The 26,845-nt window shown below is 37.9% G+C and overlaps 1 protein-coding gene and 1 non-coding gene across 6 annotated transcripts in view; both read right to left on the bottom strand.

Moving 5' to 3' along the window:
- Window positions 1-1,263: 1,263 nt before the first annotated feature.
- Window positions 1,264-26,845, bottom strand: part of MFSD14B (major facilitator superfamily domain containing 14B) — a 68,872-nt gene continuing 43,290 nt past the window's right edge. For all 5 annotated transcript variants that reach the window (XM_064490057.1, XM_064490059.1, XM_064490058.1 and 2 more), the window contains 9 exons: window positions 20,403-20,530; window positions 18,979-19,093; window positions 13,500-13,718; window positions 11,528-11,641; window positions 8,547-8,618; window positions 7,175-7,287; window positions 5,581-5,678; window positions 3,718-3,860; window positions 1,264-3,039 (listed from right to left, as the gene is read on the bottom strand). In XM_064490057.1, the coding sequence (XP_064346127.1) occupies window positions 2,785-3,039; window positions 3,718-3,860; window positions 5,581-5,678; window positions 7,175-7,287; window positions 8,547-8,618; window positions 11,528-11,641; window positions 13,500-13,718; window positions 18,979-19,093; window positions 20,403-20,530 (1,257 nt within the window). In that variant the 3' untranslated portion in view covers window positions 1,264-2,784. The remainder of the gene's footprint in view (window positions 3,040-3,717; window positions 3,861-5,580; window positions 5,679-7,174; window positions 7,288-8,546; window positions 8,619-11,527; window positions 11,642-13,499; window positions 13,719-18,978; window positions 19,094-20,402; window positions 20,531-26,845) is intronic.
- LOC116151807 (U6 spliceosomal RNA) lies at window positions 12,596-12,703 on the bottom strand. The gene has a single exon (XR_004135391.1). It is a non-coding gene; the product is annotated as a U6 spliceosomal RNA (small nuclear RNA).

Below are 26,845 nucleotides of genomic sequence, written 5' to 3'. Positions count from 1 at the left end.
TCTTGGGATTGGAAAATTGACTCCTTTTTTGTCCTGAAGATTTTTTTTTTTTTTTTTTTTTTTTTTGGTATCTGAACATTATTAGGGACAGCCCCATCCTTTGCCCAACCTGTGCTCTGCATTTTTAGGTAAACTGGTAGGATGTTCGAGATTACTCTTCTCTGGGGTCCCTCTACTTGCTGGGGCAATGCAATGGATTGGAGTCAGTTTTTCCCTATTCCTCCTCTTCAGGAAGGGAATAATGTAATGTTTATTTGAATTGCTATTGTTAGGTTCACTTTCCCCCACAAAATTATGCGAGCTTATCAGTGCTACACCAAGAATAAGGGTCTTAACACTCACTGAGAACACTGGATCCACACCCAACTGGAAGATGAAGTATATTCATTCACTCAATATTCTAAGAAATGGCATCTGAAAATTAATGAAAGTGATTTTTTAAAAAAATTCTAATAAATTCACTGAATTTTGGTCACTTGAAAACTCAGGGAAAGTTTTCTATGGTAGATTCTAAATCTATTCAGACAAAAGGCTTTTTGATTCTTCTTAATTACAAAGCAATAGCCATATAACAGAAAATTCATATGGCATTTTTCTTTCTTTCATATTTTCTTTACCTATTCAACCAGTAAGAGACACTTGGTCTGCCTCTACTTTCTGGCTATTGTGAATGATGCTGCTAATAAACATGTGTGCAAGTGTCCTGTTGTGTCCTCGCTTTTTTTTTTAAATAAAAAAGTTATCTCTTGATATCACATATGTGGAATCTAAAAAAAAAAAAAAGACACAAATGAACTTATTTACAAAACAGGAAGACTCACAGACATACAGAACAAACTTATGGTTACCGGGGGGAAAGGGGGTGAGAAGGGATACATTTGGGAGTCCAAAATTTGCAGATACTAACTACTATATATAAAATAGATAAACAGCAAGTTTATACTGTGCAGCACAGGGAACTATATTCAATACCTTGTGGTAACCTAGAATGAAAAAGTATGAAAATGAATATATGTATGTATATGTATGACTGAAACATTATGCTGTACATCAGAAATTGATATAACATTGTAAACTGACCATACTTCAACTAAAAAAAAAAAACATCTCTTTTTGAAGGGAGATTTTGAAATAAAACTTCTTTGAAAATACATATATCTTCTGCATTAGCTTAAGGACTAAAAACTTATTTCAGCTGAAAGTCACCCAAAGGAGAACCCAAAGATCAATGGTATTATCGGCTTTAAAGAAACACAAAATACCTAAAAGTATCCACTGAAACTTTATTATGCATTAGGAAGCTTAACTTAAAAACCAACAGCATAGTAAAAAGATATGTTATCTTTGTTCTTAGCAGAACAGGTTTCAAAATATATTTTCTTTTAAATGTATTCAGTCAGTACACAATCCTTTATAAAAGTTGTATATATTTTTTGTCAATACCTTCATTACATTTATAAATACAAGATTTACACAGCACCCCATCAAAAAAATTAAAACTGCTTATGAATATCTACATATATTTCATACCTATAAAACTTTCAAAGGAGTGCTCTGTTAAAGATGGGCCCTAGTTAATGGTCCACTTACTGGTGCAGCAAAATACATATAAATCTGTAAAGTTTTCTTTGTCCATAAAACATCTCAAAAAATTAGCAAGACACATTGTGAAACTGAGCTTCTTAAACCATCATATTTTAGAAAGGAATTTACTGGGCATATTCTCAATGAGATTTAAAAGGCAGATAAACAGATGGAAATAAAGACTGACTGAAAACAAATGCCTACATAGAGCAGTTAAGGCAGGGGTGTGATGAATGAGAACATTGAGAAGCAGGACACAGGAAATGTAGGTTGGAGCAAATAGTAATAATGCATTACGTTGAGTCTAAACTTGGATGTAAACTCCTCTGGTATCCAGCTATCAACTCTCATCCTCACTTCGGAATGTTTACATTGTTAAAAACTTCCTTAGAAGCACCCTCCCATTTCTATGTTGCTACCAGAACGCTTCAAGTGTATTTTTCTTCGGTAAAATCACCTTGGATCTGACTAAGACATCAGGTCCAGGAATCTGAGTTGCTAATTCTTCCTGATTAGAATTTATAAAAAATTTCCCTTCATCTGGTAAAGGTTATCACTGATCAATATTATTAATGTCTAGAGGTGTATATGCTGAGTTTTGTTCCAGCCAAGAATAGGAAGTAGAGAGAAGGAAAGGAGAGTAGACTAGATTTTTGCTTGACCTTTGAACAAAGGCAATAGATCCCTGATACTGAGTGACTCTTAAAAGCAGCCACTCACAAAACACCCACGGGCTAAAAGGGCACAGGTCAGAGGAACAGGAAGGGAGAAAACATGGGATTTTTAATCTCAAATTTTGCCAGAGGTGGCAGTTGCACTACAATCCTGCATCTTCTACTAAAAAGGCCATGGGCACGCTTACTCTGGACTTATTAAAGTAAAGCCATCCTTTTTATCAGAGATGACTTTTTCTACTTGAGTTTCAAAGTTGAGACTCCATATAACTTTGAGAGTTGCATACTGATGCAGGGAAGTATTTCAAATCTTGTTCTCACATATAAACAGAAAGGAAAAGAATGGTAGAAAAGGAAGAGGAGGAGGACGGGGAGGGAGACAGAGGGATGGAGGTGGTTACTTCTCAAGCTTGGCCCTGAACGGTGCCGCTAGCAAGCATCTCCCCTCCAGCACCATGAAGTCCCCATGTGGTGTGGCCCCCCCATGGCTCTGAGATGGTGTCTGCAGAGCCTCCCTTTCTGCAGTTCATAGCTCAGTGCACCGATTCCCAGGCTCCTCGAAGGAAGACAGTTCCCAGATGCTGCTGTCCTGCAGCAGTGGCTCGATGTCCTCACCACTGCCCCGCTCCGGGGCGTTGTTGGTTAGGCTGCCACTGATGCTGCTGCTCTGTTTTTGAATTCCACTGCCTTTGCTGTATTCAGGGATGAATAAGGCAACCAGAAAAGACATAAGGACTATACATGCCCCAAACAAAAACGGTGGACCTGGGATGACAGCTCCCTGATGGGAAACAAATGAAGATGAAGAATTTGGTTAGTCTTTCAATCCAAAATTTGTCTTAGATGACCCAAAACACACACCACTGAGAAGTAAGTTATTTTCTCATAAGCAAATGTTTAAGTGTCACGGCAAATACTAACAAGAGTATGGGGTTTGGAATATGATGGGGGCAACTAATTACTTCATTGTGCACCACTCCCCAACAGCTTAACTAAACTTGTAAGCAACAGCTGTTTGTCTCTAACCCCACCCTGTGACCTGAGATCATGCGCTCTGTACGTGAACATTAATTCCAGTTTTATACAGAAACGTATATTAAATACAGCTTGGAAGCAAATAAATAGTAGAAAAAATACTCTAGCTCAATTTCTAGCTGGAATCTTAGGTCATTTCATATTTTATTTGGCCTGGGCTTCACCAGAGAACAGTATTGTGATCAGAGTAACTGTGTAGGTGAAAACAGAACCTGAACAAAGCTAAGACAAGTTTTTTACAGAAGATATTAAATCACTGAAATGATCCCTCCTTAATCCCGGTAAGCAATGAAACAGCACTTACTGCTGTCAAATACAACAGTAATGCTACAACAGTAAGAACACTGTCCAAATTTAAGGTCAGAAGATTTTGCTATAATCAGACATAATCACTATTATAGAATTAGACTTATTACCAAATTACCTGCAGGGCAGCATTGTTAGAATTCAGCTCTGGCTCCAACTCGGTCAGCTCCACGTGGAACACGTAGAATATGAAGCCATACAGCGCTGGCCCCAGGCCGTTACACAGTCCTCTTATCCCAGTTATGATGCCCTGGGCAACTCCTAAGTCAGGACAAGGAGAAGGGAGCCAGTTTTCTCACCAGAGCATCTCATGTTGCAGATTTACCAGTACTTTCTTAAAAGTTATGAAATACGGAGTCAGCCGGACTGAGTGGTCTGGGCTGAGGCAAGTAGACTGCAGGGACTTCAGCTATCACATTTTCACTTCATTGCACAAATGTTTTCTTGGTCTTCTATGTCCTTTTAATACTGTCATCAGTCCCTGTCCTAAGATCTATACTGATATGAAATGACAGTGATGTTTCTGCAATCCCTTTGGGGCTGAATTCCCCCATAACAGCAGATCTTAATGTGGGAAGAAAAAATCTTAATATTCTCCATTTATGGGCCAATTTCCACTGCTCTGTGGATTGAGATTTTTCTCTTCTACTCATTGAGTGCTGCTTTTACATTAAAAATATGCCCTTTGCCTCTTGTCTCCCTGCCCATGTGTGAGCCCACAGCAGTCCTGACATGCACCTCCAGACAGATTCTGTTCCTCACGATGATCTCCATGTTCCAAGTCCATCTCCCTTACACCTGCACTGCAAAGTCCAGAAGTGCCAGTTTCTAGATAGCTGTTTTTTTTTTTTTTTAACATGGCAGGTAAAAAATTAGCTTGAGCCATATGAGATGGAGGTTTAGGCAAGTCAAAAATGGTCAAATATAATTCAACTTAAGACAGTATGTTCTAATGAGTTTATATGCTGACATTTAGAAACACCTGTATTAATACATATAAGCATTTTAAAAAGGCAAAGAAAATTCATGCCTTGAGAGACAGGATCGTGTCTGTCAGATGCCAAGGCTAAGCTCATCCCCCCAGATAGCTCCTGCCTTCTGATGACCACAGCACCTCCCCGAGGCTGCACAGACAGCCGAGTTACCATCATGAGGGTGACACACAGAATCTGTGGTCTTCAAATGACACTATTTAAAAGCAGATATGAATAAGATGGCTAATTTCTGATGTGGAAAAATAGGTGCAATGAATAAACTATCTTTTCCAATCTATTTTTTTATTGAAACTTTTTAAAGGTCTCTAAAGACATTCAAATTTTTTTCTTTTAAAATTCACTACTTTCTGACTACAGTCAAGTGAGCCACTAAGTGACAGAGAAGCATTAATTCTGGCAGAAGGACCTGCCTGAAAGGGAAGCCAAAGTCACAAGAAGGATCAAGAAAGAGTCTAGACAGCCCAGTACTACTCTCTACATAACCATCTTCATTTTGCCTCTCACTCTGCATCCAATTATCAAGAACTACAGATTTATTTTTTCTTCATCCTCTCAAAGAATCATTTCCTAAACTGAGTAGCAGACTTTGAGTGATTCCAAATTAAAGAAATTTTAGTGATTACAGTGATTAAAAAACTCATTCCTTTACTAGTCTATCATTATTTAACAGACATCTGTTAATAGTAAATTCTGACGGTAACACACAAAAGAGGAGCCAAAACTGAGAAGAGAAAATGGATAGTTGTACTTGTAACTCTCAGTATTCTGATCTGCTGAGTCCAGATTTCGAAAATATGAATATAAGATGAAATCAGGCAGGAATACATAATCTTCCTATTTGCCAAATAGAAATGATTGTTGAGCAGGGACCACGTGGCTGTGACCCCTTGCTCTGCAGACATGGAGAGAGGCTCAGAGCTGCTCATGCTTCCGGCAGGGACACCTCTGCTGAAGGAGGAAAGCAGGGAGGGGGACAGTGACCTCACCTTGCTGATCTGACTCTGCATTCCGAGAGACGAGGGCACTTAGTGCTGGAAATGTGATGCTGGACATGGCAGCCACGGTCCCCGCTGCCCACATCATCCTGCAATGACAGGCCAGGCTGTGGTCAGGGGGCAGGCCAGCCCCAGGGGGCCTGCTGTTCACAGCATAAGCAATGGCAAAAGCACAAAATTCTTTGTTTTGTTGTGTTAAGTTCTACTTATTTTTTCTCTCTTTAAAAATGGATTTATTTATGTTTTAACCTGGAAGGTTATATACATCGCACTGCCTTCACTGGCTGGGAACGTTTCATTTTTTATTTTCTCCCTGTCAAAATCTGTTCTTCTTCCTGGCTTTCCCTATTACCATTTTTAGATAGAAGCTCAATGAACTTCAAAAGGATTTTTCTCTTTTCTATAAATACCACATTTCTCCCACCAATTTTCCACTTTTTTCTTTGTACTTCTCAAAGGCTTACCTCCATACTGCCCTTGAGTTGCTCAGTTTGCTAACTCTCAACAAAGTATTGTGTGCCACCAACAGAAAAAACAGACCTGAAGGTCAAGACAACATCCTGCGGACTTCCAGGCTGCTTCCTTTAGACCTCTGTCCTTTCCTCAGTGAAAGGGACCTACGTGTGTGTCAGTATTAAACGTGAGTATGAGGAAAGCGAGGCCCCAACTGGGCTTAAAATCTTCTTGGCCAAGCTGTCTTGGGGATGAGATGCATGCCCTTACTTAAAAGGAGGAACCTTTGACAATGACACAATCTTTTTAAGGTAGCATGAGTTTGAACCAGCTACCAAACCAATGTTCATGTGACTGAAATTAAGATTTCAAAGAACAAGAAGAACCAACCACTGACCGCCTTAAGGATATCGTATTTTTCTAAATTATGCTGTCCATTTATGATCGCAAAATGGGGACCAACTCAAATATTTAAAATCGAGATACGAACTCTTAGTATTTGGTAACCAGGCACACAGGGAGACTTGCCACATAACAAAATAGTACTCAAAATTCTTTATTTCTTCTTATTCCACGGGGCTTAATTTGACCTTCCTTCCTGTCTTTATGGGAGACTAATATGTTAAAGGAGTAATAACTGCCTCAAGGTACATAGGATTTTGGAAGAGATCCTAGTGTTCATCTAACTCATATGCTTTATATTCTGAAGGCTATGTGGACTATCCAAAGTCACTCAGCTCATTATGACAGTAAACCTTGTCATAATCAGTCATTTTTCCTTGTCTTCTTGCTTTGTTTTTGACTATATGTGGTGTCTCTCGAATCTGACAAGTGTGTTTAAGAATCAGACTTAAAACTTTTTTGGGGGGCAGTCAGAGGAAGATATATATACATTCAATTTAAAGTTAACAACTCACTGAAAGCCAGTTGAGGTGAAGGCAATCTTCCCAAATAATCCTAAATTGTCTAGCTCTACCTTTTCCCAAATCAAGTCCAAACAGTTTTTGAAATGCTGAATATACTATGCCAGTAAAATAACTCCTGCTTCCTTCATATCACACTCAACTAACTTGAGCTCCTCTAAAAGATATACCTATCTGTTAGTTCATGAGAATCCAGGGGAGATGCTCACCATGGCTGAGATCCAAAACCGTACCAGGCTAACTGGAGCATCTGGAAGCCCAAACCAAGGAGGACAGTGTTCTTATTGCCTAATGATCTCATCAAGATGGTGAGAAAGACAGTCTGCAAAGCAAAAAGGGTAATCCTGAGAATCATGCACACAGAGACGGAACCAAGGACCTCTAAGGGCAGACCACCTGACCTGGGACCTTGCAGACAATGCAGCACTGACATAGCTCTAAGGGGTGAAGCATCAGGGCCTCCTCAGACTGACATGGGCTAAGGGCCTCGAGCCTAGCCACAAACCTGTTTATCTGGTGCTTAGCACTTCACAAAAGGTCATCACAGCCCTTCAACAGTTACTGGATTGAGAAGCACAGGCCTCACTCAGTCTCTTTGGAGAAAGGCCAGTCACTTAACCACCAGTGAATAGCAACCCCCTTTACAGAATATGTGAGATTTTTGATGGGGTTCACAGTTTCACAAAGTTGGATTGATACAAATGTGATTTTAACATATACTGTCTTAAAAAATTAGTTGAGATATTCGGAAAAGGCATAGGATAAAAAATGAATGTGGGATAACTGACTAACCACAGTTAATAAAAAAAAAAAATCCTAGGCAACTTGAAATTTAACATAATTTACATTTGCTGATTCAGCTTAAAAAAAAAAAGGCCTTTGGTTTGATGCATTCCTACAAGCCTTATCAATTGTAGTTTTTGGGCCAAACAGTTCTGCAGCCTTCTCATTTCTCCTTGGGGGAGTTACCACAAGGCAGTGCTCCACTTGACCTTCCCATGTGTTAAAGCAGCACGTAGCTGCTTCAGGGAAGTGGCCTCCAGGCAGTCCCATACAGTGAATGCACCTAAGCACATCAATAAATTAATTTAAAGAACACATGCCCTGCCCTTTGTGGTCCTATAGTTATGACAGATGGGGATGTTTACTAAATCCTGTTTACATACATTCTTATGCACTGACTTACCGCATTTCTTCAGCCCCGGGGATAGCAAGTATTTTAATAGTGATGAATTTTCATTTCTGTTTTTTGCTTTCACTACTTTTCAACATCAAAATACCATTCAAACAACCTTCTGGTTAATTCTGCAATATCTGCAGTTAGATTGTGGCTGGTGGTTGTAAAAGCAAATTTTTATTTGCTGAATTGACCCATTAGAGGTAACAAGTATTGAAGTACTGACAAGCTGTATTAAATTCCCTCTAAATCACAACCTCAAGATTCTATTAAAAATGGAATAGTTCTATGGACTGTATGTAGGTCAGTTTATCAGTTTACTAGGTATGATGCTGTACCACAGATACAGTTTTTTTGGATTACAAACGTTTAAAAAAAAAAAGATGGGTAAAAATGACACTCACCTGAGCCACAATAGACAGAATTCCTACCATAGCTATGAATGCTGTAATTTTAATAGATCCAAAACCTATGATCTGTGGAAATGAAAACACTTTGTAATACAGATATCATAAAAATAGTAAGAAATGTCATGTTCTATTAAAGCCATAGAATAAAACTGAGGCAAGTTCATAAAACCTTGACAATGGCAAATTTAGACAGTGCTCAAAGTTGAACCTATTTAACCAGTACAGCTGAATCTTTTATAAGAAACCCTTACAAGCAGGCACAACTTAATTTGACAAATATTAAATAGTAATACAATATTTTCAGTTATAGGCTATTATTTTCATATCCCTCCCCATCTCCAACCCACCAAGAGACAAATACAAAGTTTATCGAAAGAATGTGAAGCAAATTATCTGATTTTTCATGCTGTCAACACAGAATATGCTCATTGGCAAAGTCAGTGGCTCTCAGCTTTGGCTCAACACTAAAATCACGTGGGCAACAGAGAAGGAGAGAGGAGTGAAGAGGGGAAAGCGGAGAAATGAGACACTGGAACTCACTTGAGAACAATTAAATCAGACTCTCTGGGCCCAGACACAGGTACATTTTAAAGTTTTCATGGTGATTGAAATGAGCAGCCAAAGTTAGCTGGCAGTGATTTCTAAGCCTTTTAGCTTTAAGAGCAGCTCTGAAATGCCTAAAGCTTTTAAAGTTTTAAATACCAAGTTTTTAAAGTTAATTTGCCCTCTATTGAAATTCTATAAAATTCAGAAAAAAACTTTAGGAATTAGTGTATACATTCTTCACATTTCATAAATTACTGGCTTACTTTATTTAAGTCACACAATCAGCTATTAAGAGTTAGAGCTAGAACCTCTTGTTCCCAAAATAATATTCTATATTACTCTCTAATCAAATGAAATTTTTAAAAATTGGAATCTATTTCTCAGCTTAATTTGTAAATACATTTTTAAAACAGGTTTACTGAAATGGAATTTAAATACATACCATTCATCCATTATAAGTGTTACAATTCAATACTTTGAGAATATTCACAGAGCTGGGCAATTATCACCATGATCACTTTTAGAAGACCTCATCACTCCTCAGAGACGCATGGTACCCCAGTAGGAGTCCCATTTCCCCAACCCACCCTGCCACCCAGCCAGGAGTCTACTTCCTGTCTATGGATATATTTATTCTGAGCACTTCATACAAATGGAGTCATACAATATACGGTCCTGGCTCCTTTCACTTAGCATGATGTTTTCAAAGCTCACTCACACTGTAGCACGTATCAGTGCTTCACTGCCAAATAATGTTTCATTGAATGGATATATCACATTTGTTGATCTGTTTCATCAGTTCATAGGCATATTGGTTGTTTCTACTTTTTGACTACTATGAATAGTAATTTGTGTCAGAGTTTCTGTGCAGATAGGTGCTTTCGATTCTCTTGGCTATGTACCTGGGAATAGATTTGCTGGGAACCCTATGTTGAACACTTTGAGGAGCTACCAGACTGTTTGTCAGTGGCTGCCCCGTTCTGCATTCCCACCAGCATGTATGAGGGTCCCCATTTCTCTCCCTTTCTGGTTACAGCCATCTTAGCAGGTGTAAAGTGAAGCATTACTGTTTTGATTTGCATTTCCTTGATGGCTAATGATGTTAAGTGGCCTTTCACGTGCTTATTGGCCATTTGTGTATCTTTCTTGGAGAAATATGTGCTCAGAATCCTTTGCCTACGTTTTCAGTTGGGGCATTTGTCTTTTTATTATTGAGTAAAGTTCTACAAAAATGCTGGATACAAATTCCTTATCAAATACATGATTTACAAATAAATACAGTTTAAACTAAAATATGTATGTGTTGATTGTGTGTGAGCTCTAAAAAGCGAACACAAATACAACATAACAGAATGATTCTGATTTGTTGCAGCTGTTGGTGGTGGTGGTGACATAAGCATAAGTATAGGAAAAAGATAAAAAAGAAAATATTCACAGTTGTTTATTATCCGCATGAAGGACGAAGACAAATTTTTTCACTTTTTCCCTTGGGGTTTCTCATTTTTCCTATATTATTTTCTACATTAAATACACATTTAATGCAATTTAATGTATAATTTCATTACAAATGCATATATAATTTTCTATATTAAGCACATTATCTCACCACTTTTCCTTCTAAATCTCCAGTACTCACCCACTATAAACAAGCAAAACAAGTAAAAATGCTTGAAAAAAAAGTTTCACTTAGAGACACACTATCATATAAAATATTATACTCTCCTACTCTTAGGAAAGCTATGAGAGTGGCGAATTTAACAAATCGCATTTAAAACTATCTCTAAAAAGAAAGGAATTTATCTAAGAGGAGGCCTGCTCTGACAAAGTGGAGTAAACCATTAGGAGAAGGTCTTCCAGTGAAACCAGTAAGAGACCAAAGCAGGATTGCACTGGAAGGCGAATCAGGTCTTAGCCATCCCAGAGGTCTGAAGTAGCAGCTGGAATAGGAAACTTTTTTTTTTAAATTGCCTTAAGTCAGATGCCTTTTGGAGGGACAAAGTATAAATTTTTAAAGAGAAAATAATCAGAAGCATGAAAAGATTATTCTGACGATTGCTTGTGAGCACCTCGAAGTCTCAGTGGTACTGAGCTCTGGCCATTAGGTGGCTCAGCAAGCTGGCTGTGAGCAGACTCAGGGGTCAGGGTGTTTCTGAAATAAACTTCACTTCTTAGTGAAATTCAATGGGTATTATTAAAAACAAATTCTGTTTCTAATTCTCAAGGAAATGTTTTCCACAGTAAACATTTATTGTATTTTAAAACATGTAGCACTAAAGGTCTCCTGACGACTATGTCAGCACCTACATTTGTAACTAGAAGCAAGTTAACACATTTTTTTCGTCTGCACTGCTCTCCCCAAAATACCTTTAGATAGATCCCAAACTTTGATTTTCCTCATGTTCAAAAGCTACTAGGCACCTACTACCCACCTGCCTGAGATAGAGGAAAAAACTTGAATACTGTCCAGCTTCAGGGAGGTATGAAAGGAAAACGGTGATGCAGATTAGCAAGACGGTAGAATCTTTTCCCACTTTCTTCAGTGACTAGGAATAAGCAGAAAGAGAAACACATAAAAAGCAAATAGATACTAATGTCACTGATATTCAGGGATATTGGCTTGTTTTGATCTCTTAAGGGGGAATAACAAAAGATGCATGGATTGAATTATAAAACAAAATGAACATTAACATTAAATCTATCATCTCTCTAAGGAGGTTACAAGTCCTAGTTCTAGAGATGTATGTTTCAAATATTACAGCTTTCTCTCTTTCTCTCCCTCTTTTTTTTAAAAACACTTGCTTATCTTTGTTAACAATACTGGATCACATCCTGAGACAGACCCTGAACAAACCATGAACAGACCCTAAAAAATACTGCTCTGGAACCTCTTAAGAAAATCTCATCTCTCTCTTTCATTCACAATACAACTCCCTTAAAGCCATAAACAGTACAGAGTTTTCATTACACAAAAATTGACTCTATTCTTTAAAATGTTAATATTAAATTTGCCTGTAAAACTGGTAGCCAAATAAATATGCTCCAGCCATGGGGTCAGTGACAAGATTCTCTGACCAGTAACAACTTTTTGAATGTCACAACCTTCTCCAAACTCCTTACATTCCTCTCTACATAAGATGTTTGAGTAGACCAAAGGTGCACCAGAAGTGGTCCATGGAGTGGAGAGAGCTGCAGTGCATTTTACGTCATCATAATTGTAACCTTCATATAATTAAAAGCAAAAGCAGCCAATGTCTATTGGGACCTTGCTATACACCAGACACGGGACTGGTTAATTTACATATATTCACTGCAATCCTCACAACAGTCCTGAAAAGTAAGCCACAACAGTTCTGTTTCACAGAGGGTTTCCATGTGTAGACTGACTGCCACGTGACAAGGTCAGACGTCTCACTGGCTCCACTCCTGGTTTTCTTCTCTCCACATCTATTTCTTTCTTTTTTTTTTCTATGTTTTTTATTTTGTTGAAGTATAGTCAGAAAAATATGGAACGCTTCACAAATTTGTGTGTCATCCTTGCGCGGGGGGCCATGCTAAGCTTTTCTGTATCATTCTGATTTCAGTATATGTGCTGTCGAAGCGAGCACCACACCTATTTCTTGATGTCTGACATCATAGCACAAACAGAAAGAGCAGGGTCCCCAGCTCATGCACTGAGGGAACTTTTTAGAAAAGAATTTCTCATGGGTTACTTTTGTTATATGTGTTTTTCCTAAAAGATAAACTTAGGGGATAAAAAGCAAAAATCAAATCACTGGTTGTTTTTTTCTGCACATATTTCCTTCAAGAACAATTTCAAACCAGATAGAGAGGGAAGATTCTTTTTCTCAGCACTTTTTTTCGTTGTTAATGGAATTCCCCTATGCCAAAAAACAAACAAAAAAATAGAAAACAAAGAATCCAATTTGTAAAAGATAAGTTTAAAATCTCTGTTCAAAGTGGGTGTATATTAACAACTTAAAAATAACTACTTCAGTCAGTTCAAATGCATTTAACACTTTTGAATTTAAGTGAATGAAAACAACCACTTCAAATGGCTACATTCATTTATTTTGTTTAAAAAAAAAAAGGGATGAAAACTGTGCAAAAAGAAATAAAAAAACTTCCTTCTCAAGCCTTCATCAGGAATTAACCAGACAAGAATTTCTTGTCCCTTCCCTTATGATAACCACATGCTGGATTTAAGAAGTATGAATTATATATACTCCTTGGTGTACAGCCTACCTCAGTCCCTTACTTAGCAATTAAATTTTTTCTATTTTTACTGGAGAAAAAAAATGATCAACAACTGCTAGGATGCTTGAGGCTGCAGAAATGTTCTTTTATTTACATGGCTCAGAAAGATGTATGTAAGAAAGTAAATGTTTTAGTGTTTGTATTTACCGCAAAAGGATCTGCTTGTCTCCACGAAATCTGAGCTCCCCAGGAAAGAGGTCTCATCTTCTCTGGCAGAGATTCTGGAACAGCCAACAAGATGAAGCAGATGTCCAGAAGAGCCACCACTGTGGCCACCAGCACAACGAGGCTGTCTCCGTAACTGGCAGAGAGCAATGCGCCAATAGCTGGGCTGCTGACCAGACTGGCTGCAAATGTGGCTGAGACCTATGGAAAAAGCACACTCTCACCCAGGGTCCCCTATGCTGCAGGTGCACACCTATGCTCCTGTTCTCATCCAGGGTTTCACAGGTGCATACCTAAAGCCATCCTTCCCTTGGCTTTAAAAAGACAAAAGGATTCAGTTGCATACAACTTTTAAGAATGAAAGAGAATTTAAGTAATTTTGTTTTAAGGATTTGTTCACAATTAACTAATTGGAGATATTCTAGAAAGCTATGAGTGAAAAAGAGGAGGATCCTATTAGAAATAAAAACTGTTAAACCTTCCCCATAAATAAACATACACGCTTTAGTCTAACTGGGGAATGGGGATGTAGAGAGAAAGGTATAAAAAACATTTCTGCAGGGCTGATGATAAATGTCTACAAATAACTCAGGGACTGTGCAAGTTTAACTTCATAATTTCATCTTCCAAAAACATGTACTATCTTCACCATTTCATCCTTTTGGTGACCACTTTACTAGCACCAAGAGGGGGAAAAAAATCCCTGACAGTCTTAGAAAAGGCTATAAAAAAATTTCAAAAAAAAAAAATCTGTTTAGAGAGACATCGGAGCTTTTTAATGAGAGGCCCCTGGGCTGGGGATCTCCTTCATGCTGTCACCCCCAACCTCCACCTAATAGCAGAGACCACACAGCCAAATGACCACACCTGCAACTGGAATCCATGTGGAGCTGCTTCACTCTTTCCCACGAGCAGGTAGAATGCTCCCTTTATTTTGGACTGTAATCTGAATGTTCCTAAGCTGAAATGGACAGTCTCCAATGGGTGTCAAAAGCACATTTATAAGTGGTCATCTAAACTTCTAATGGTTTTTAATAGAAACTACAGAAAGCATTATGATTGAAATGATGATTCCTGGCTAGCCAATGCCATTCTTCATTCATCCGTTATGTGCCGCCCCCACAATGTAAAAATACAATGTATCTGAAATTAGTATTAAACCAAAAATACTATAAAAAACCAAAAGTTAAAAAAATTTTTTTCTGGGGATAAAGTGGGGTTATAGAGAATTTTAATTTGGGGAATGGGAATTCCTTGGTTCAGTATTTATTGAGTGCTTACTATGTGCCAGATAATTAAGAAGACAGAGCTCCTGCCCTTTGGGTTTTTTCAAGTTATCTAAGAAGATCAAGGCAATCACGTAACTACATGATGAACTGCAATGTCATGCAAACAACTTTGGGAGCACTGTCACAGTATCCTTAAGTTCTAGGGGAGCATGGCTGTGGCGTCCTCAATGTGCCATGGCAGTACTGCTGCGGGGTCCTCAGGTGCTAATACTAACAATATCATATCTGCATGAAATGAGTCATCCATTCATTTACTCGTAAGAGTATTCCCTTATCTTAATCCTTATCAAATGACTATGTACACTGAGAAAACACTATGACTCAATGTACAAATAAAGAAGTAATGTCTTAAGTGCACATAGATGACAAGGACTAGAAGCCTTTTTTCAATCTCTGAAATTAATCTTTCTCACTAAAATGCACAGTCAGCCTTAAAGCTTCTAAATTTCAGCTGAAGCTGCTTTTTGTAATTCCACAGCATTCCAAGTGCAAACGACCTAAAGATCATGGAGTAGACAGAAGAAAACACTCAATCATTTATTTCATTGCAGATCAAAAAGACATTATGGAGTCAAAAAGACTCTACTATCATAATTCTGTTCTATACAATTGGACATTTTCTAAGATAAAGATTGTTCAGTAACTCAAGATTTGGTCATTAAGAGCAATGAAATTAAGTTATTATCTATATAACAATAATTTAATATATAAAAACACACTTGATACTTCAGTTTTGAGTAGAAAATGACTGCCTTCTACTACACTCCCCTACAAATTCAAAGGGGTTACAGTAACTGCTTCAGATGCAAAGGAGAAAGAATGACTTGATTATGAGATTCATGTTCATTAATAAATGATGCACTCCAAACCATGGTAAACTTTTAAATTCATCTTTCCCATCCATGTAACGTACCCTGCAATACTGCTCTGAGGAAGAAGTGCCCTATTTTGTGGTATTTCTGTAATTCAAATATTTGTAAATTGCCACAGAGAAAACCTGAAACTACCAAAAGCAGAAACGAAACCTTGATGAGACTCTAAGTCTTGCAAAACAGAGGAAGAAATGTGCACTATAATTTACAAGTCTATGTATCTGAAGAGCTGAAAGGCTCATAACTTAGAAGGTACCGCAGAGCAAATGGTCTCAGACACTGAGGGGCAGGTCCAAACTCCCTTCCTAACACAGCTCCATCTGGATAGGTCCTACGGTGCTCAGGATTTCCTCCAGCCATCCTTCCCTCTGCTAATACCCACCTATAATACCCTCATCTTCCTCCCTCCCTTCTCTTAGTGGTACCCTGAAGTGGGCACAGCACTTGAAAGATTAGTTTAATTTCTTCAAGTACGCAAAAAGTAAAACAGAACTATCACATAAATATAGCAATAGTGAGAAACCACAAGTTTAGTGGGAAGATCTGTTATTAAAATATATAATAATGAATATTCTGGGAGCCAATTTAATCACGTGGAATATGGAAATAAAAGTTTTAAATATCAGAAGGGGACAGGGAGCAGCAGCGGTTTCCTAGTCGTTCTATTTCATTAGCTACGTAACTCTCAACTAGCCGATGCTCAATCAATACTTGCTGAATGAATAAATGGTTTTCTGGGCTCTATGACTCCATGAAATTCTATGTAAAATGTTGTCTTTCTTAAAACTCAAAGCAGCCAACTTGCTTCGTTTGTGAATTTATCGAAATCCCTCTTTCACTTAACACTCATATAACTCTGAGGAGCAAATCTAAAGGATGACTTCACCACAACAGTCTCAATGAGCGTTAAGTCACTTCATATAGTTTCATTACTGCAGCCACTGAAAGAATGACCACTTTTCTTGGTTTACTGGAGGAGTTTCAGTAAGGAAGGTGTACATAAATATTCTTCAGCGGATCTCAAAATGCTCCTCAGAGTTCCAGCTGGACTTGACTGACGATCTTGTAATTAATTGGCAATAAATCTTCCTATATCTGTAAGAGAGGGAGACTTCAAGCTTTTTTTCTTTTTCTCTTTTCAGTTTTGTCATCTCAACTCCTGACAGTCAGAGGTAAATGTAAAGGTTAATCACTGGCCAAATCCTGAGTCCTGTGAACAAGTCCAGGCAGGCTCACGTGGTGGCTGAGAGGGCACACTTCCGCAGGGAGCTCCTCTCACTAACATCTCTCAACATCCCTGCGAACAGACATCATTGTAACTGCCATTTTACAAATGAAGAACTGAGCAAGAGACAGGGGAACTAAGTCCTGATCCCTCTGGTTCCAGAACTCTCTCTCTCTGAGATCGTTAAGTACTGCTGCTTAGCGCAACAGCTTTGCAAATGATTTTTCTGGTGAAAGCAAGGAACAACAATTAATAAAATTGGAGAAAATGAGCATCTCAATGTGTATTTTCCACACTGCTGAGAAAAGCCGCCCCAGCAGGATAAACGAGGCTTCGGCACCCCTCAACTCCGCATCCGCCCTTAAGGGCCCACCCTGAACAACCTGCCTTCTCTGAAGCCTTCCTATCTGCTTCTCCCTCTGTCCCTTCCACAGCTCTCTGGAGATGCCCTGTTTTAGGACATGACAAGAGAGACACTGGGTGGAGGAGGGGAAAAAGGGAAGGAAGGAGAGAGCAGGCAGTAGCTAGAGGGCAAGTGGGGTCAAAGGAGGTGTTTTTAAACTGCTGATATCTAAATTCAACAAAGTAAAAACTGCTGTTGTGTGCTGTGGAAGAGCAGTTAACCGACTTACAGGTCCATCACTGATTCATACGATTCAGTCAGTCAACACTGAATTGACTAATTACTATCTTTCAGGAAGTGGCATTTAAAATAAAGAATGAGACTCAGGGGAGATGTAACCTGAGTTTCTGGCATTCAACCCCCCTCAATCTACTCAACAACTTAGCCAGATCATCTTTCTTCTTCTACCTTCTTACTATAAACATTTTAAACACAGGAAAGTTGAGAAAACAGCACAATGCACACTGAAGGCAGAATAAGCCACCCCAAAATGTGCCATTTTGGCACGTGGACTGTTTCGAGCTGAAAGCAGTTAAGACCCAGGAGACGCAGGAAACACTTTTTAACCTTTTCCTTAACAGCCTAAAAGAATTTAGAGAGGCGGCCTACACTGGGAGGAGGGACAACTCCAAAGGTAGCTCTCCAGCAGAATGGCTTACCCGCGGGGCAGGCAGACATCTGTGCACCAGGTGCTTATTTGCTCTTCTCATCTTCCTGTGAACTGTCTTCCTCTCCTTTGGAGCCCCAGGCCCCTACCCTCTTTCCTCCTTAGCTCAGGATGGTTAATTAGCCCCAATTACTTGATTGCCCTTGAGTCTCTCATGTCTTTGTGGGACTCCTATACATACAAAATTAAATGTTTTTCTCCTGTTAATCTGTCCTATGTAAACTTAATTATTATGCTAGCCAAAGAACCTGAAGGGAAAAAGGGGACATTTTTCCTGTACAACACCTACATGCCCCAACAGGTTCACGCATTGAACACATACCCACAAATGCTCACCTGTCGTCTTTTCCCCATGAACCACTTAAGCAGTTCTCAGAGTTGTGAACTCTAAACTAAAGGGCTTCAGGCTGCCATCTTCTACTGGTCTCTCTTCTCCTACATAACCACAATGCCATTATCTTGCCTAAGAAAACTACAAGTGATGTGTCTAATACTCAATTATCCTGTAAGAAGATTTCCTATAACTTTTGTTATGCACTCAACAGTTATCTACTGAATGAATGATTTTTTCCTGCGGTACCATGTCGCAACTTAGTGCCTGAGTCACACAATGAGCAATACAGTAACAATGGATTAACATGGCTGAGGTTCTGTTGCCTCTCCAATGCTGATTAGGTGCCCAGAGACTTACGATCTTAGCACCTGTTTACTGTTTATGGTTCCTCAAGGGATCAGCTAACAAGAAACAAGTTGCAACAATTTTAAAAAAACTTTGCAACTGACAACTCACACATTCCTGCCAATCTTCCAATCCTAAAAGCAGAGAATAAATTACTAGCAATTTCTATCTTATTATTTTTAACTTCTCATAAGTCTCTTTTTAAATTTCAATTGCTTTAGATTTTCTTTTATGTAAGCCAATATTTAACACTTATTTTAAGTCTCAATTTCCAGTGCATTTTTAGTAATTTATTTCTCTGGTTAAAAAACATAATGTTATCTTACCCATCCGTAAGCTGTACTTCGCTCATGCGCCTGCGTGATGTCAGCTACATAGGCAAATATCACAGAGAACGTGACTGAGAAGACTCCAGACATGGAAATCATCGCAAAATACCACCTATAAAAAGATGACTGTAAGTACCCGTAAGAGAGGTAACATATACATACGTTTATAACCAGAGTCAAGGATACCATGCAAAGACTGTAAACCAAAAAATAAAATTTAAAAATGCATGTATATTTAAAAACAAAAATTGATTATAATAAAATCATAATCATCATGAACAGGAAGAAGTAGAAACATACTAATTCTGTCATTGCTCAAGGGGTGTCAGTATATGCAGTTTAAAAAAATGAAAGAGTAAGGGGTATTCATTAAAGCCATAGTTTTAAAGGTAGCCAGAACAGTAATAAAAACTTTCTAAATTTCCTAGCATTAGCTAAGAAAAAAGGCATAAATACATAAGCAGAAAATATTTTAAAAATTAATGTAATTAAGATTAAAAATTTCTTTCATATACATAAAAGCTTAAAAAAATCTGGTTAAAATATTAGCAAACACAATCTCAAAGATCAAAAAGTAGGGTTTAATCCTAGGACATAAGGATGTTTCAATATTAGAAATACATTAATATAATTCATCATGGTAACAGATCTAAGGAGAAAGTTCAACTGATCACCATTCATGCAAAAGGCGTCTAATAAAATGTGACATTCAACCCTGATTTAAAAAAGGAAAATCTCTAAACAAAATAGGAGCAAGTATTTTTCAACCCGAAAGCTAGCTTAATACTTGATGATGAAACATTACATTTCCTTTATATACATGAGGAAGACAGGTACACAGTCATCACTTTGACGTAACGTAATTCATCGGTCAAATAAGTAACAGAGGCAGCAGCATGAAAACTGGAAGGGAAGAGCTAACTATTCTTTCCCTATTGATCATGGAAAAATGAGAACTAAAATTCGTATTACGATTTAGAATAAGCGACTGGTCTTAATAAAGTACACACAAAAGTGCCTCCTGCCTTTCTATATAAACTATGTTCATGCCAGTGCCCTAGAGCAATGAGCTGACAAAAACAACACATGTGCAGGGTCAAACGAGCCACGGTTGAGGCACTACAGCCCCCTCCCAGGACCCAACCCTGTAACTTACCTCCTGGCAAAAACAGCCGCCTTTAGAGACATATTTTACTCCTGTTTCTTCACCTAAGTAACTTATCTTTGACTTAATTCTATGTCTTCATTTCCCCATTTATAAAATGGGCATGATGGCAACTGCCTACTGGCTTTCTGTATTACCAAAGAGTTCAAATGAAAACAGGTACTATTGCTCTGAAATGGTTAAAAGGTGTTCTGCAGATGTACTGTTCACGTGTGACCCAAAAGAGACAGTCATGATGGAGGGCCAAGCCACTCACCAGGGGCTGATTTTCATCAGTGGAATTGGGAAGCAGGTGAAGAAGACAGTGCAGAGGAGAAAGGGCTTCCTCCCCCACACATCAGACAGAGCGCCTATGAGCGGGGCACTCAGAAAGGAGAGCAGGCCCTGGAGAGGGAGAAAGCAGAAGCAAAGGTCAGGTTTATAATATGATCCCCCAACTACTTGTAATTCTTATTTTCTAAACGCACTTCTAAATGCTCCAATTCATTTTAGTGGCCTCCAAACAGAATTAATTTGAAACATCAAACATAACCTGTTATAAAAAAAATTCCAACAAAGTTCCTAAGTGTGCTGTTTGAAAGGCAAGAGAGGGAAAACAGCTTGTTTTCTGGGAGAAACTGGAGAAGAGAGGTGATGTGAAATACATATACCCACAGTTGACCTCTGAGGTGAACAAACACCAAGCAAAAGAGAAGCCAGAAACTTAATTCAGTTTAATAAATATGTATAGCGTATCTATTCTGTGCAAAGCTCTGAATTAGCTGGTGAAAATAAGACCCTCAAATGAATACATACCTTCTGCTCTCAAAGGGCTTATAAGCTAATAGGGATAAATAGGATGAGTATCCATATACTAACGCCCGTAAGAAAAGTAGGTTCTCTTTCCAACAAAGTTAAAGTTCTATTTGCCTGGTGAACTTAGGATGGAGATAATGCAAGTTGCACAAGAGTTAGGCTAACGGGAAGCAAGAACACCACACATAAGCAACGGAAGTAAAGAAATTTTTACTACTTCCTCACAATTTGCCAGTCACTCAAAGTGCCAGTGCCAGCTAGCCACTCCCATATCAATTTCCTTTTTTTTTATTTCTAAGTTCTTATTTTATTTGAACATTTTTTATTGATTTATAATCATTTTACAATGTTGTGTCAAATTCCAGTGTAGAGCACAATTTTTCTGTTATACATGAACATATATATATTCATTGTCACATTTTTTTCTCTGTGAGCTACCATAAGATCTTGTATGTATTTCCCTGTGCTATACAGTATAATCTTGTTTATCTATTCTACAGTTTTGAAATTCCAGTCTATCTCTTCCCACCCCCCCGCCCCCTTGGCAACCACAAGTTTGTGTTCTGTGTCTGTGAGTCTATTTCTGTTTTGTATTTATGCTTTTTTTTTTTTGATTCCACATATAAGTGATCTCATATGGTATTTTTCTTTCTCTTTCTGGCTTACTTTACTTAGAATGACATTCTCTAGGAGCATCCATGTTGCTGCAAATGGCGTTATGTTGCCGTATCCTAAGTTCACCAGGTGTTTATGGCTGAGCAGTATTCCTTAAACATAAGACAAGATACAATAAACCTCCTAGAGGAAAATGTAGGCAAAATATCAATTTCCTTTTTGACGTCAGTGTCCTTCATTATATTATGTTCTCCTTTTGTGTATTTGAATTTTTATAATATGTTTTAAAAGTTCCCCATCATAGCATACAAATAGAACCCTCCAAAATCTGGCACCTAAACAGACATCCTGTGTTTTGGCTATATGCAATACTTCTTAAGTTTTCTGAACATACCATGTTCCTTTATGCCAGTGAGCATTTGGAAACGCCCCTGCTCTGCCTGTGTGCAATTTCCACACTTGGACCTGGTAAACTACTAGTCATTCTTCACAACTCTGGGCAAGGAGCAACTTCTCTTCTATTTTCTTAGCTACTCAAACAGAATCAAAGAATTAACCCTGCTTTTTGAGATGTGCAAAACAAACAATCCCCACCCCCCATCTGATACATATCTCTTCTATTCTGACACTCTACTACAATGACTTGTTATTTGTCTATCTTCTCTATTGGATTAGAAACTGAGATTAAGGTCAGAGGGATGGTTTCTTTTCATCTCTGTACCCTTGGTGCCTATCAAAGGGCCTAGTAACAGGGGCTTTCAAAGAGGTTTGGTAAACTGAACAGATGTATTAAGAGGAAATCAACTCAGTAGTTTCCAAGGTCACACAGTTGAGAAAAGGAACTGGATTCTAACCCTCTATCAGTCACCATTAAACTCAGGGCCCACGGGCCAGGAGACAAGAAAACTGAAGACGAGGTGAGAGGAAAAAAGCTTTTTGATTCCTCTGAAATAACGTATTAATTCATACTCAAGCATTGTAACAGAAAAGAATCTGACTCCGTATTAGATCTGTTTCTTTGGTTTTAACCCTGTGCCCTGTTTTCTAGGCTCAGTCTTGCTAGCTCTGCACCTTTTGTAAAACAATGTTGCCTTTAGCTTGAAATATACAGGAGAACCTATTCTCAAGCTCTGACCTTTAAGGATATTAACACGTTTGCACCTATATAAAGATAACAAGTTGCAGAATAAAAAATAACATTTGTTTTGTTAGAGGTTTTACAGAGGCACCATGACCTGACCCACATGGACAGCAATAAGAACAAAGAATTCCTACACCAAGAAGTCTGCAACAACCAATCACACGCCCTCCCCTTTTCAGTAGAAAAGGAGCCTGAATTCTGCCTGGAGTAAGATGGTCCTCCAAAACATCAGTCTGCCATCTTCTTGGTCTGCTGGCTTTTCAAATAAAGTCACCATTCCTTGTCCCAACACCTTGTCTCCTGATTTACTGGCTTGTCGTGTCGTGAGCAGAATGAGTTTGGATTCTGTAACAGCATCAAGTCTTGTAATTTCTAAACCACAGTGGATTTCCAGGGCATTCGGTCTGTTCTTAACTCATCAAAAGAGTTAAATGACTTCCTTTAACTAAGCTGAAAGATCGCAGAAGCAGGGCTTAAATTCATGACGTGCAACTATCAGTTTCATGAATTTTAGAAAAAATATTTTATGTTGCTTTAAAATTCCCTAAAAGTATCAAATACCTGAGTTCTCCAGTAGTATATAACTCACAGAGAAAAACATGTTAAGAAATTTAAGAGGACAAGGCAGTAGAAGCAAAAGCCAACACAAAAACAGTAACAACCCTATAAACACAAAGAACCCTGGAAAAGTTTTTAGACAGTTCTGATTTCAGATTTCATACATACATGTTTAAAATATGAAATGAATGCCATTAAAACAAAGAATATGAGAAGGCCAAGTATTAAAGTTTTATTTAAAATAATGCAGTGTTTATAGAAAAAAGATACTGCCTTCTAGGTTCTGGATTTAAGGTGTAATTTCATCTATTCATTAAATTATTATTATTTAAATCAAACTCTTGGTGACAATAGATATTGAAAATACCCCCTAGGAGAACCTACATTTTTATTAAGATACTAAAATACAATCCAATAAAATACTTGCCTATTTGGAAAACTTGTATTTCCTAAAAATCAAAGACTTTCCTCTGTCCCAGGGATGTTTTTTCACTACCCAATCTAACCCTAGATCCTATGAGGCTGCATTAAAAGAGCAGTAGATTGAGAAGGACAATCATACCTTGCTTAGGAAAGTACTTCATCAGTCCTAAAGATGCAGACCACAATTTACAAATGAGAACAAAATGTTTAAAACTTAAAACCATACTGACATCAAAGCCCTACATTTAACAATAATACAGTCAATTTTCATTATTCACACTGATTATGTTCTATAAGGTTGCCAGCAACACTAGATTAACTCAAAATGGCTTGAAGACTTAAATACAAAACAAGACACTATAAACCTCCTAGAAGAAAACATACGCAAAACATTCTCTGACATAAATCCTAGCAATGTTCTCCTAGGGCAGTCTAGCCAGGCAATGGAAATAGGGAGCAAAAATTAACAAATGGGACCTAATTAAACTCATAAGCTGTTGCACAGCAAAGGAAATCATAAACAAAACAAAAAGATAACCCACGAAATGGGAGAAAATATTTGCAAATGATGTGACTGACGAAGGCTTTATTTCCAGAATATATAAACAGCTCATACAACTTAACAACAACAAAAAAACCCAATCAAAAAATGGTCAGAAGACCTAAACCAGCATCTCTCCAATGAAGACGTATGAATGGCCAATAGGCACATGAAAAAATGCTCAATATCACTAATTATCAGAGAAATACAAATCAAAACTTCAATGAAGTATCACCTCACACCAGTCAGAATGGCCATTACTCTAAAGTCCACGAATGATAAATGCTGGAGAGGCTGTGGAGAAACGGGAACCCTCCTACACTGCTGGTAGGAATGTAGTTTGGTGCAGCCATTATGGAAAACAGCATGGAGATTCCTCAAAAAACTGAAAACAGAGTTACCATATGATCCAGCAATCCCACTCCTGGGCGTATGTCTGGAGGGAACTTTTAATTCGAGAAGATACATGCACCCCAATGTTCATAGCAGCACTATTTACAATAGTCAAGACATGGACGCAACCTACATGTCCAGTGATAGGTGACTGGATAAAGAAGTTGTGGTACATTTATACAATGGAATACTACTCAGCCATAAGAAAGAATAAAATGCCACATTTGCAGCAACATGGATGAACCCTAGAGATCATCATTCTAAATGAAGTAAGCCAGAAAGAGAAAGAAAAATACCATATGATATCACTCATGTGTGGAATCTTAAAAAAAAAAAAAAGGGACACTAATGGACTCATCTACAAAAGAGAAACAGACTCAACAGACATAGTAAACAATATTATGGTTACTAGGGGAAAGGGAGTGAGAAGGGATAAATTTGGGAGTTTGAGATTTGCAAATGTTAGACATTATATATAAAAATAGATTTAAAAAATCAAATTTCATCTGTATAGCACAGGGGACTATATTCAATCTTATAATAACCTTTAATGAAAAAGCATATGAAAACAAATACATGTGTGTATATGCATCACTGGAAAACTGTGCTGTATACCAGAAATTGTAACATTGCAATGGACTATGCTAAAACAAACAAACAAACAAAAAAGACAGAGAGAGAGAGAATACAGAACCATTGCTGCTAGAGCTAATACAAGGCTGGGTTCCTGCAAGCCTCTGGCCACATAGCGTCATTAACCTATCAATACATAACCTTGATTTATGTGTGTTTCTGTTTAAAGATGCCTTATTTAATAAGTATATTGTTGATTTATTAACACTGAAGTTTTAGCCAGCAGCACTATGACTCAAGTCTGAATGAAGCTTACTTAACACAGTATTTTCTCCATAGGGTACATCAAGGTTCTCCTGCACTTAGAAATATTTGACAACACTTCGGCACTACACGTGGAGCCATTTTAAACAGAGAAACTGCCAACTAAAAGAACAAAAATGCAGAATATGTGGCACTAAATGGACGGCAAAAAAGATGTTTAGACAATGAGATGTGAAATAAGAAGGTTTGTCACCATGTTCAACCTCAGCTGGGAACATAGTTGGGCAACTCAAATTCCACCCTTATCCCACACATGAGTGACCATAAAATCACTGTACTGATCTTGGGGTTACCAACACATTTAGTTAAGTAGGTAGATTTGCAAATATGAAATCCAAGAACAATGAGGACTGATGTACTAAGCCATGGTATCATAACTATGCTATCATGGTCCAATGAGTACTGGATAAAACATGGTGTGCAGGAGTCCAGGTGCGGGTGGCAAAATCATCCAACAGTTAATAAGTCACTTTTGTAAATTAGATTCCCAGGCCAAACAGGTTCTTAAGGTGGTATAATTAATTGGCCAGTAATTCTGACATGGCCTTACAGGCTTTAATTTGACAAAATAGCAACTAAAGCTTATTGTCCAATTAAATGCAATTACCAAATAAACTTTTTAAAGCATATGAAGAATGGCAAAAAGTTTTAAGCATAAGTTTTCCTTAACATATGCAGTTGGCAAATATTTGACTAAAATAATTGGGCCAATACCCTTAAAAGTTTTAAAGCCAAAAAAATTTTTTTTTGTTTACCTTCAAATATATAATTAACTTTGGAACAGAGCATGAGAGAACAGTGGTAACAATGAAGAATAAAGTGCAGTCATATAACTGCTTCTGAAAATCTTCATTTATTTCATGAAAAATTTTGTATCTCATGATAACTCTTCAGTATTCCTAAATAAGCCACAAGGAATCTACAACATACAGACATAGGTTACCCCCAAATAATATGGGGGTGTTATCATTCATTTTGCTTTTTCATACAGTATTTTACTAATGATGACTTTTCTCTTTCATTTCTTTAATAGAAAGAAAATTTCACCAACAGAACTGTGGGTTTTATTTATATAACGGACAAACACAAATCTTTTTACATTAAAAAAAAGTACTAAAACAGGGGTCACTTTTCTGACTGAGGAACCACTGAGACCCTGCACGGGACAGAGCTTCCCTTCCCAGGGTGCAGATCAGTTTAACAGGGCCAGTGAGAAATGACACACGAGTGACTTTAGTCCAGGGAGGGATTTGTGAAGCATGAGGAGGGTCAAAGAACAGCTGATTCTGAGACTTCAAGGAAAGAACAATACGGGCAAGAAGGCTGGAGTATTTTG

The sequence above is a fragment of the Camelus dromedarius genome, chromosome 10 (genome assembly GCF_036321535.1).
Source record: "Camelus dromedarius isolate mCamDro1 chromosome 10, mCamDro1.pat, whole genome shotgun sequence".
NCBI classification, from domain to species: Eukaryota; Metazoa; Chordata; class Mammalia; order Artiodactyla; family Camelidae; genus Camelus; species Camelus dromedarius.
This window is presented reverse-complemented; position numbering and strand designations above follow the sequence as displayed.